The 13,487-nt window shown below is 36.1% G+C and overlaps 1 protein-coding gene across 1 annotated transcript in view; it reads left to right on the top strand.

Moving 5' to 3' along the window:
- The first annotated feature begins 9,510 nt into the window (after positions 1-9,510).
- The window catches only part of LOC111368907, a 4,089-nt gene continuing 112 nt past the window's right edge, over positions 9,511-13,487 (top strand). The window contains exons 1-7 of the mRNA XM_022990416.1: positions 9,511-9,801; positions 9,861-10,555; positions 10,733-11,168; positions 11,252-11,752; positions 12,157-12,390; positions 12,485-12,589; positions 13,117-13,251. Coding sequence (XP_022846184.1) covers positions 9,511-9,801; positions 9,861-10,555; positions 10,733-11,168; positions 11,252-11,752; positions 12,157-12,390; positions 12,485-12,589; positions 13,117-13,251 — 2,397 coding nt within the window. The remainder of the gene's footprint in view (positions 9,802-9,860; positions 10,556-10,732; positions 11,169-11,251; positions 11,753-12,156; positions 12,391-12,484; positions 12,590-13,116; positions 13,252-13,487) is intronic.

Raw genomic sequence — 13,487 nt, 5'->3', positions numbered from 1 at the left:
TACCCCACCCTGAACCTGCCCCGTTGCCATCACTAATTTCACTCTCTAAATTAGGTTAAGGTTATATTTGTAAAATAATTGTGGTGTATCTATTAAAAACTATTTTAATTGGTATGTATTTATAATGTAGTAGAGCAATTAAAAATCGTGATATGAGTATAATTATCTTTAGTCAAATAAGGATTTGTAATATTTTTTACTTTATGCTACGCAATGCATATTTGATATTTTTAGTAATCGTCAAATTTGGCCTAAATTCATTGTTAAATATTTAATATAACTCACTTTTGAATCACTTGAGAGATGCGAATATGCATCTTTAACAAGTGGCAATAACAATATCATGGGGTTAATGAATCACCGCTCCAACCCTAATTAGTCCATGTTCCGTCTCTTAGATCATTGGACTTCAATGGTCTATACCAAATTTGATGTAATTGGATTGAATTTGGTGTAACATCTCCAATGATTACACCAAATTTGGTATAATGAACTAAAATATTGCATTTAGTAATAAATTAAAAAAGATTAAACAAAATACCACAATTAAAAAAATTACATTGAATTGAAAAATAATTATTACTATTACTTGATTAGAATTTAAAAATAAATCTTAAATATAAACAATTATAAATAAATTAAAACTATTAATTGAAAAACTTCAAATTTGGTGTAAATGATAGTGTAACACTATTCATCATACCATATTTGCCATACCATTTGAGAGCATTTTATACCAAATTTGTCATCCCATCATAGATGGTCTTCCACGATCTCCTTCATCACAATCGTCTTCCTCTAACATACCAACCAACAACTGCGATTGTCATCGGCTATGTCACTTCTACTCCATCACACACTCGTGACCCCGTCGACATTTTCTATCACAATAACCTCTTTCGTCACCATATTTGGAATTTTAGATCCGAACCAAATCTTCCCCTTTGGTGAAAATTTTAGATCTTAATATTTTTTATGTTGATGGCTTCAATATTGGTGGTGGTGGTGAGATCAGATGACATAAATAATGGAATTTTCGGATTAAAAAAAGGAAAATTTGTTGTGGTGGTCATGGCGAGTGTTAGTGATGGTGTTGAGGTGGTTTTTTATGGTGGTGAGATGGGGTGATGACGACTTTTGTGTAGGTGGCAGATGGGATGATGTTGTAGTTGTTGGCTGTGGTAGGCTTGATGGTGGTGTATGTGCATATCAACGTCGATGGTAGTGGTAATGGTAGAAACCGACAGAGACGACACTGATGCCGAAAGTAAGATGGATTTGAGTCGACTGATTGTGAATGAAATGGTCGTTGGTTGATGGTGGCGAAGGATTGATAGGGACAGTGAAATAACTAGGGCTGAATATGGTCTGGTCCGGTTCGGTTCGGTTCTCCTTAGAATCAAACCGAACTGAAAATTTTCGGGTAGTTAGTTAGTGAACCCGTCGGGTCCAAATATAATTATGGAACCTTTTGAGCACGGTTCAGTACGATAATTAAATTTTTTAACATATACAACACTACATAAATACAACTAATGACACCTTCAATCATAACTTTTACAAATTAACGTAGTCCAATTCAAAAATATTTAAATAACAAGTTGTCCAATACGATTAATTTACCAATGCATAAAAATATCAAAAAGTAGATACTAATACTAAAATAACGATGATCCATATCAATAATTCCATTGCTTCAACTTCAAGTCTACATAAAAAAATGAAATATAAATTAGAAGTCATAGAGATAAAATATTTTTAAGTATTACTAATACTTAGCAACTATTTGATTTAAACATCAATTACTTGACTTGCCATACTAAGAAACTCTACAAAAAAAAATTCAAAAAGCACAATTAAAAAACATAAATAAACTAAAAAGTGTTCAACTAATAAGATTTGATATTGGAAAATATAATATATATATTTTATTACCTATCTTAATACTCTCATAGGACTCTGTCTCTCCAATACAAACTTTATCTTCGGAAACTCTCAAAAGTCTAGATTCTTCCCTTAGCCAATTTTGTGTACAAATCAAGGCCTCGACTGTTTTAGGAGTTAAAGAACTCCTAAATGGATCAATAATGTGCCCCTCAGTGCTAAATGCTGATTCAGAAACAATTGTAGATACAAGCATGACAAGAACATCCCTTGACCTCAGATAAAAATTCGAATCTTGAATTGTTGATCTTCCACCAAGTTAAAATGTTAAACTTTTCATTAGTAGCATCTTCAGTGGGTTCCGTTAGACATCGTTGTACCTCATCTTTTCTAGAAAAATCCATTTTGCTAGTTTTCATTTTCTTGTACCCAAGATCAAAATTATAATCATCTGACCCTCCAATAAAGTGATCCATCATTAGATTCATCGCCACCACTTCCACTTGCTCTATTGTTTGAACGATGACACCCCTTGTATTGATTATACAAAGCATACAATAATTTCGTGGCCTCATTTTTTGTGGCTTCAACTTTAACAGAGTCATACAAGATACCAATACAATGTACAACAAACTCCAACTTATACCTAGGATCAAGCACAACTGCTACAATAAAAATCTTGTTCATTTTATTAACATTACCCCAATACTTGTCAAACTTAATCTTCATGCTATTTGCTATGCTACTTGGCAAATAATCTTGCTTGTCACCCATTTTCTTCAAAACTTGCTCAATTTTACAAACTTCATGGAAGTACATATTGGAAGTAACACTCAATGAAGCATTAAATTTCAATGAAACATCATAGAAGGTTCTCAGAAACTTGGCAAATTTTATGGCTTTCTCTCAATCATAACTTGTACGTGGCCCCTTCTTTTCTTTTCCACCTTCATTCTCATCAAAATATTTACAATAAAATCTATCATCTTCTTCCATTCTGTCAAATGCATTTTCAAAATTCAATGCATTATCCAACATTAAGAATGTTGAATTCCATCTAGTAGGAACATCTAAAATAGCAAGTTTTTTGCATGCAATCTTTTCTCTTTCAATACAACACTTAAATTCCATCAATCGGGAATGAGATGATTGAAAATATTTTACGGCATTGCGAATACTTTCTATAGATGGATTACTCTCTTCCAACCATTCTTTAACAATCAAATTGACTATGTGCTCTGAACAGCGTACAGCAAATAAGAGCCACCTATAATCATAGTATTATCAGGTTTTCAATTCTTCAACTTGTTTTTCACATAAACGATCGCTGCATCATTTGTGTTTGCATAGTCTACAATAACGGCACCCATACGTTCTACTCCCCAATCAAGCAGACAATTTTCAAGAAGCTTCCCAATTGTCTTCCCTCTATGATTTGGAACAATAGAAAAATTCAATATCTTCTTATGCAGTTTCCAACTTCTATCAATAAAGTGTGCTGTGACTACCATATAATTGATGTCTAACTATCAGTGGTTAAAGAAATCCTTTGCCTAGCCTTAATAAATTTAGTCCTCAATGATTCCTTTGTTTCATGGTAGAGATGTACATCTCTAGCAAACGTTCTTCGAGAAGGAACCTCAAATATAGGGGCAAAGTTGGTGCACAAATTCCTTAAACCCACACCTTCCACAAAGGAAAAGCCAATTCATCAATAATAATCAACTTAACCAATGTTTTTCTACACATTTCTTCATTAAACACCATAGCCATAATACCACCATCATTGTTTTCACAAGTGAGTAATGCTTGGTTTTCATCAACCGTAGTGTTCTTATATGCATAACTAGTTTTTAAATGCTTTCATATGCTAGAAGTTTCATTATTAGTATCAGCCTTAATTACATTTTTCTTCCATTTCACAATGTTAGAGAAGTTCCATTTCACAATGTTTCTTCCAAGTTTCATATGCTTTCATAATTACATTTTTCTCTTTCTCCATCAAGTATCTTAGTAAAATGATTCCATATTTCTGACCTCTTGTTAGGCTATTTTTTGTCTCCCATTTGAGCATCCAAAACTAGTATCACCTCAACTAGCAACTTGATTAAATTCTATATAGACAATGTGGAAGAAAATCATCAAACAATAAAGTCAGCCTACAAATTTGTTAAGAAAAGGAAGGCACGGTACAGCCACAAACTATAATTTCTTTATATTTCAAAGAATGCTCCAGTTGAATTTACAAAACAAAGCATAGCCACAGATTTCTTCAAAACACAAATTAAATTATGGATTGTCTCTCATGAAGTTTCTCCAAAACACTGTCGAAGAAGTTGAGGATTAACATATATTACAATTTTGCTTTACAAAACAAAGCATATATTCTCAAACATGAAGTCATTCTCAAGACTGTAATTGATTACAGTTTTTGCTTAACATATATTCTCAAACATGAAGTCATTCTCAACTAAAATCCAAATACAAATGGAGTAAATCACATATAGGGAAGCTTACATGCTACCTCATTCAAATGGTCAATGATTGGCGGTCATGGTCGGCGATCGTGACTTCGATGGGCTATTCAATAAGGAAGGTCGAACTCGGCGACTTCTATTTGGGGTGTGTAGTAGGTTTTCAATTTCTCAATTGATTTGGGGTTACAGACATAAAGCCATGGAAGGATAAAAATGGTTTGATGTTGGGCTAAAAAATTAAAAATGAAACAAATAATTGGACCAAAAAATTAAAACAAAAAATTGAATTTCAAAATTGGGTTTGGTTGGGTCGAGCTAGCTAGGCATGGGCTTGGGAGTTGGAGCATTAATTACCTATTTAGTTAATTTGCTAATTTGTTTAAAAAAATAAATTTATTAATTCAATATTAAAAAATTTAAAAAAAAACTAAAGAGATTCGGTTCTTATTTGGTTCTGGGTCTAGACCCGAGAATCGAACCGTAGCCGTCGATTATCGAATCAGATACCCATTCGAATATTTAACTTGAGAAGAACTGCTCGATTTGGTTTGATTCGGGTTCAGTTCGATAGTTTTCTCCAGCCCTAGAAATAACACATCGTGTAACACATGTAACACTAACACAATATGTAATGTGTATTATAAAAAATATAACACACTGGGTTACACGTGTAATACTATAAAACAATATGTAACGCATTATAAAAAACATAACATACAATGTTACTCATGTTACAAAAAATATAACACATTACTTTTTATATGGAATAAAAGGCTGCATATTGCTTTTGTAAGTAGTTTGATTTTTTAGTGTACATATGAAACTAGAAATGACCTCAAAACAAGTATGGTGACAGAATCCCATTTTTCATCCTCAAATATGCAAGGTCCTGTTGGGTCGATTGGGATCGAAATGGAGATCGTTGTTCCTGTCCTGCCCCATCCTCGACTCAGGAAGTGATTTTAACCATGTCCTTGTCTCGTTTATGATGTGTTCTATGAAAATCGGAAACTATTCGCTCCATTGCCTTCCAAATTTCATAAAGAAGGGAAAATTACACAAAATCCTACCATTAAACTTTGAAATTCAAACATAAGGTATAAAACTATTTTTTTCAAAAATTAAATTTATAATAATTATAAAATTAATTAATTATATTCCTAACCCATATACTATCTACCCACAACAATTGCAATTTCAAACCCTAATCCCTCTCTTTTCCCTATCCCTCTCACTTATCTCCTCTATCTCACCATCAACGGAGGACCACTGTGCCACCAAGAGAGCTCAACGGGCAAAAGAGCACTGCGACGCTCATAGCCCTACCGTCGTGCGTAACGTCACCTACAAGCCATTTTGCACAGCTGCAATAGCGCAGTGATGTGCACAGGCTGCTGCACATAGCAACGATGGCACAGTGCCGCCTGCAAGAAACTTTGGTGAGCTTTGTGTAGCAGGCATGTGTGCATCGCAATGTTGTGTAGCAGCGATGTGTATAGAGATGGAGTTGCCTAGATCTGTACGCATCACACAGCACTGATCTGTAGCTACTACAACTTTGATTGCGATCAATTCCAGATCTACGTGTATAGAGAGGTGTGACATGGTGGTGGTGGAGGCACCGCGCGAAGGTAGGTACAGGTTATGTGTTTATTTCATGGTAGTGCGTGGTTAATGATGAATGATAGTGGTGGTAACATTTTCAGATAGGTCTGTAGCTACTGCGGAGTGCTACTGATGTGACGGTGAGGTGGTGATTCTGCAGGTGGTGGCGGTGGCACGGGGGGTGATGGTGTGGTGGTGATTTGAGGTGTAATGTACTGACGGCGGCAATGGTGGTAGTGGAGTGGGGTTAGGGTACGGTAGTGTACGATGGTGAAGTGGTTTGTGACCAATATTTGGATGATTGTGTTGTGACCAATAAATTGATTAATTTGTGACTAATAAGTAATATGTGACCAATAAAATATGTGATTGATGAAATATGTGATGGGTAAAATATATGACTAATAAGTTGTGACATGTAAATATGTAATTGTGACCAAAATTGTGATTTTAATATATTTAATTAAAAAATATTTTTAATTATTTATTTAATTTTAAAAATCAGAATTACCACCTGATTTTTGAAATGTTGAAAAAAGTTTGCTAAAAATGAAATTGTATTTGGCAAACACTTTATTTATTAATTTTTCCCAAATAAATGTGTGCACAAGGGACCGGGTTAGTAGAATTGGAAATGGAAGCCCAACTCTACGCCCTCAGGCCCACTTAAGTGCATGCTTAAAATATAAGAGTGTGTCTGATTAATTTTATTTTTAATGGAAAATGTCATTTTCTATCCAAAATCCTACTATTGGAGTGCTTGATTGATAATTTTTTCCATAAAAAATATTTTCCAACTTTTAATCACGTGACCATATTTTTCTCAAAAACAAATAAAATAATTTCTTTAGAGTAGGGTGGTTATTACTTTCCAAGTAATTCACTTACTCTCTCTTATCTATCCACTTTCTCTCATCTACCCGTCAATAAAAAATGGATAAGTATAATATTTTTTAAGTCGAAAACTAAATCAATCGAACACATTTAATTAATAATTTCCATACAAATAAGTTTTAGGCAACTTATTTTCTTTTCATGCAAATTTCATACTTGCAATTAAATGCACTATTAGATTTCTATCTAATCGACGCTCCCCGAATGATCCCCACAACAAGCTGCAATTGAGTGGAAAAATCCAGCTCTAATTTATGATTGGTCCACGTCAACTGCAATAACATGGCCCAATAGTCTCTAATTGGAGCTCCAATCAAACCCAAGATTGAACCAATTTACACAATTTGTAAATGCCGGAACACACTGTATATAAACTAGCGCAAATTCCATTCAATAAGAAAAGCCAATCCTGGAGAATTAGAAACCTAACACCTCGGAAAGTCAAGTGGTTAGAGAGAGAAACTCACAATCCTAGTGAGAGAAACACTCACTTTGATGCCTCTTGGCTCTCACAATCTGAGTTTTTCTTGTCTTTGGTTTGATTTTGCTTTCATACTGTGAAAATCGAACATTGTGTGTGCTTTTCTTATTGAGGTATTCCAGTTTTTAGTTTGAGTTGTTGTTTCGAACTGTGCTTCCAGCTTAGTTTGGGTCAGTGCAAAGGCAGATTTCTGGTTCGATTGTTTTCAGGTCAGCTGGTATTGGGTTTCTTCCAGTGTTCAGCTTTGAGCACTGCTTGGATTGGGTCTTATAGCTCATTTCGATTAGAACTTTGGAAGCTACTGTTAGCCTCAGTTCACGTATAAACTCAGTTTTTTTTAGTACTTGATTCTTCTTCCAGCGGTTGGTTTTGGTTCTTTCGGTGGCCGGTGGGGTTGAACATTCATCTCCATGGGTTGAAGGCTGTATGTATATTGTATGTATAGTTACTATTTTATTCAAATTTAAATCTTGAATTTGAATTGTGTTCAGTCCGCTCTGCTCTGCTCATTTTTCAGTTTGGACAGTTGGTTAAAGTAGTTGTTGGGTCCATTCCCTTTTGGGTAATAATTTATAATATTACCGTGGACTTTTTCTCTCCCCTGCACGTGGGCTTGCCACTTGTTTGGGCCTATTGTGTTCATTTTATCTGCTGGAATGGCTAAGAAAAAACCCAATGTGGCCAGCCATAGTGGACTGTCTTTTAAAAAAATGTTGCTCAAGCCCAGGTTGATCGTGAGCCGGATTCTGGAGAAAATTTTTCTTCTAACCAAGGCTGTGCTGTTCCTCCACTTCACCGTATTGCTACGCCTATCAATTCTTGCAAGATCCATGCGAAGGATGATACAAAGTGGCCTCTCCAAGTGTATCTTTAACACTTGGGGAAGAGGATACAACATCCGACGAGTCTGACTTCGTACCTCAAACTGTTGAATTGAAGAAAAAACAAGTTGTTAATGATACTGGGAATGATGGACAAAAAGGTGAGAAAACACCTTGGGTGAACCTTTTGGAGGATAATCAAAAATTTGTTGATGATGTTAAGTTGCAAGCTTTTGAAAATCAATCGGAAGAAGTGGTCCTATGTGAAATGGATGCTCAAAATGTAGAGACAGCTTGCGGATTTGGGCTCGTTGGGTACTTTACCGGTAGATTCCCAGGGAAAGCCGCCTAACTCCAATTGTGTGATTCTTAGAAGGTCCAGTATCAATATTTTGTTCATTCTAGTGGATGGTTGGTCTTTAAATTTGAGACAGATGTGGAAAGATTATCGGTGTTACATGGAGGTCCATATTTTGTCTTTGGAAGACCATTAATACTTAAAGTCATGTTGCAGTATTTTGAGTTTGATGAAAAAGAAGTGAGCACTATGCCCTTTTGGATCAACCTACCAGGTCTGCCTTTGGAGTTCTGGAACACACATGCTTTGGGTAAAATTGTATCTAAGGTGGGTAAGCCTATTTCTACTAATAAGGTTACTACCACTAGAGGAAGACTATCCTATTCTAGAGCTCTTGTTGAAGTTGATGCATCTATAGATCTTGTGAGGGTAGTTAAGATAAGGCTTCCTAGTGGCAAATTAAGGGAGCAAGAAATCCTCTTTGTGCACGAACCTAAATTTTATAGAATATGTAAGATGTTTAGGCACATGACAGCTTCATGCTACTTGAATACCCAAGCTTGAAAACAGAATTAGGTTGTTAAGGCCAATTCCAAAAAAAAAAAAAAAAAAACCAGGTTGATAAAAATGGGCAGATTGCAGGTGATAATGTGCTTTAGATTGGACAGATTGTTGGGACCAGCATGCTTTAGGCTGATGTGGGTGATCTTGCTGGTCGGCAGTATGATAATCGACCACAAGAGAAGCGGGTTGACAAGGGTACAGATCAGCATAGTCACCAGGCAGATCATAATGAAATCCCATTTATTGAGGTGATCAATAAGAAAAAAGGAATGCACCATAGACACATTCAAGGCAAGATTACTCTTGCCCCGATGATGGAAAAGGATGGAAATCAAGTGGCTAAAATGGGGACGATTGTTCATTAATTTTGCAGGACACGATTACTAAGGCTACTAGCAATGATAAACCAAAAGGGAAGCTTGAGGAGCAAAAAAAGACTATAGCTATAAAAGACAGGAAAAAGGGTATATCCCTTGCTTCATCATCATGAAGATCGGAGCTTGGAACATTAGGGGCTTGAACCGTCCCCTTAAACAAAATGGGGTTCGTCACTTCATGAAGCAACATGATGTAGATGTTATGGGTATTTTGGAGACGAAACTTGGGGAACTAAAGTTGAACCGAGTTATGCGGAATAAATTCAACGGATTGATGCAAGTGAACAATTTTCTCACTCATAAAGCAGGGCGGATATTGATTTTGTGGAATCCTTCGAAAGTCAAATTGGAAGTGTTGGAGACTGCATCACAAGTCATCCATTGTATTGCTACTTGTAAGGTAACTTCCTATACCTTCCATGTTAGTTTTGTTATGCTTTCCATACAATTGTTAGCTAGAGGCCACTTTGGCGTAACATTATGGATTTTAGCACTAATGTTTCATTGTACTGGATGATTCTTGGAGATTTTAACAACGTACTTAAATTTGATGAGAAGAGCAATGGAGCGGAGGTTATCCCTTATGAAATTAAGGACTTTGCTAATTATTGCCAACATGTTGGTCTTACAGTTATGAGGTCCGTTGGTTGTCTTTACACATGGACTAATAACTCGGTTTGGAGTAGAACTGATAGAGCTATGGTGAATGATGTTTGGGGACAAAAAGGTATCTATGGCCTAGAGGAATATTTGCCTTCGGAATGCCTTTCCGACCATTCTCCGTGTGTTGTATCTATTTTTGAAAGAGGGGAGAGCACAAGGAAGCCGTTTAAATTTTTTAACAAGTGGACAAATCATGAGGTTTTCCATGGACTTGTACAAGTATGTTGGAATTTTGATGTTGTGGGAACGAAACAATTTATACTTTGCAAGAAGTTGCATAACTTGAAAGGAGCATTGAAAGAGCTTAATGCCAAACACTTTGGACACATTTCTATTAGAGCAAATGATGCTAAAAGAGAGTTAAAGGCTACCCAACTTAGGCTACATGATCAGCCCGCTAATGTGCATTATCAACTCACGATGGCACAATTGAGGAAGAAAGCCATGGGGTTATGTGAAGCGGAAAGGAGCTTTTACTATCAACAAGCAAAGTGTGTTTTCCTTAATAAAAGTGATAAATGTACTAAATTTTTTCATTCGTTGGTGAAGAGGAACACAATGAGGAATTTTATTGCTACCATACTTAAGGAGGATGGGACATACACCACTTCTTAAAATAAGGTTGCTCAGAAATTTATCCTATTTTACTGCAATCTGCTTGGCACAAGCTACCTCGTTCATCCCATTGAGCTGGACATTTTGAGGAATGGGCCTTTGGTTTCATTGGAACAAGGTAGCTCACTTACTTGGGACATTTCTAGCCAAGAAATCAAGGAAGCACTCTTTAGCATTGGAGATGATAAATCTCCAGGGCTGGATGGTTACGCATCTTATTTTTTCAAGAAAGCTTGGAGGATTGTTGGTGATGATGTTGTGGAGGCTATCAAAGAATTCTTCTTATCTAGATCTCTCCTCAAACAAATCAATCACACGATCATTGCTTTGGTGCCGAAGTCTAATCATACACCAAATGTCGGGGATTATAGACCTCTCTCTTGTTGCAATGTAATCTACAAGGTGATCTCTAAGATCCTTGCATCTAGGTTGAGGCCTATTTTGGAGACCATTGTTGATCAAGCACAAGCCGCTTTTGTTGAAGTAGGAGTATGATGGAGAATATCCATCTTGCCTAAGAACTTATTAGACAATATAATAGAAAGAGAGTTGCTCCGAGATATCTTTTAAAGATTGGTCTAAAGAAAGCTTATGATTCGGTAAATTGGGATTTCCTTAAAGAAGTTCTCGAGGGTTTACGTTTTTTGAGTAGATTTGTCCAATGGGTTATGGAATGTATTACTACACCAACATACTCCGTTGCTTTGAATGAGAGCTTACATGGCTTTTTTAAGGGAAGGAAAGGCCTCCGACAAGGTGACCTTCTTTCACCCTTCTTGTTTATCTTATGTCTTGAATATTTTTCGAGAATGATTAAGGCTGTCTCCAATGATAATGAATTCAATTATCACACAAAATGTGGCCATTTAAAGATTACGCATCTAGCATTTTCAGATGATTTAATGCTCTTTACAAAGGGAGATGTCATGTTGGTGCAAATCTTAATGGATTGTCTATCCAACTTTGGAAATGCATTGGGTTTGAGGATGAACACTTTAAAATCCAGCTTGTTTGCAGCTGGAATCATGGGTAAGAACTTGAAGAAATTCAAGCACTCACTAATATCCCGAAGGGTACTATGCCATTCCGATATTTGGGTATTCCACTTGTATCCGTGAAGCTTAAAGTTAGTTGCCATGCCCCATTTTTAGATAAAATTGCAACTTATATTGTTGCTTGGACTCGCTCCTCTTTGTCTTATGCGGGAAAGACGGAGTAAATTAGGGTGGTGCTTCAAGGTGTTGAATGTTTTTTGTTTTCTATTTTTCCTATCCCGGCAACAATCATCTCAAGGATAATTAGTCTATGTCGTAATTTTCTTTGGGGATCCAAGAAGCCATTAGTAGCTTGGAGGGATGTTTGCCTACCAAAAGATGAAGGTGGCCTTGGTTTTAGAGACATGAAAAGCTGGAATTTAGCACTACTTGCAAAAACACTTTAGAACATTCATCAAAAGGACACTCCTTGGATACGTTAGGTCAATCAATTTTATCTTAATGGAGCAAGTATTTGGAATGTTTTGCCAAAGAAAGATGATTCGCCTCTTATTAAAAAATTGCTGGTGATTAGAGATTTCATTTTGAGGGCTGAACACAATGAACAGGCGGCTGTTCATAAATTGTCCAACTTGACTTGTGATGACAGATTCAATATTTTTGCTGCGTACGAGTTTTTTAGGCCGAAGGGAACAAATGTGATCTGGGCTAAATCAGTTTGGAATGCACGTGACGCCAAAGCATGTTTTTATCCTGCGTTTGGCAGCCAAATCTAAATTGCTCAAAAAGGACGGATTGAATTACCTACAGATTGACCGTAAATGTTATTTCTGCGAACATGTGGATGAGACGACTGGTCATTTATTCCTTGGCTGCCCATTTAGCTGTACAGTTTGGGAGAAAGTCATTGCTTGGGTGGGTCTTTGAAGGTCTACGTCTACATTGCCTAGTGCACTAAAATGGATCAAAAAGGAAAGTCCGAGAACATCTTGGCATAACAAAACAAAGCGTATTGCACTTACTACTACCGTGTACCACATTTGGATGACAAGGAATAGAAAGATTTTTGAAGATATCAAACCATGTATTGATAGTATTGTTCAAAGAATCAAAACACACGTATACAAAATCATGTTTTCTTTGTATCCAAATATTTTGATTCAATATGAGTCATTAGCCATGGGTCATTAACTATATTGGTTGTGACCCCTTATTTGTATTTTATTTGTTTCGCTCAGGAATGTCCGGTGTAGTTGTATGTAGACTTGATGGGACATGTTAGTGCGGGTATGCCCGGTGTAATTGTAAATCATTTTTGATCAATATAATTCACATTTACCGATCAAAAAAAAAAAGAAGAAGAAAAGCCATTCCTATGAATTGTGATTCTTCGGTGCACAAATACATACACTGTAAGCATATAAGCACACTCACATTTACAGAGAGTGTTTATATACATAGAGAGAGAGAGGGGGAGAGAAGGAGAAGCCATGGGTGGCTCGTGGAGGAGGAATGGGTCATTCATTGTGCTAGCAATTGTTTTATTGGGTAATTATGTTTATTTTTCTTTAAAAATTGTATGTTATGTTTTAATCTTGTGATAATGATCAAAGGTGGGATTTTTTTTTTTTTTAAATAAAATGAAGATAGATCTATATCAGTTACGTGCTGATAATTAAATTTTATAGTTAGTAGCATATGAAAATATTTCACTGATTCTGATATTTAGACTGATTAGGGGTGTCAAAAAAGCTCGACAGCTCGAGTGGCCTGCGGCCCGACTTGTGGCTCGGGCTGAGCCCACAGGCTACCA

Source organism: Olea europaea, chromosome 19, assembly GCF_002742605.1.
Source record: "Olea europaea var. sylvestris chromosome 19, O_europaea_v1, whole genome shotgun sequence".
Classification (NCBI taxonomy): domain Eukaryota; kingdom Viridiplantae; phylum Streptophyta; class Magnoliopsida; order Lamiales; family Oleaceae; genus Olea; species Olea europaea.
Note: the sequence above shows the minus strand (reverse complement) of the source record. Positions and strands in the feature narration are given on the sequence as shown.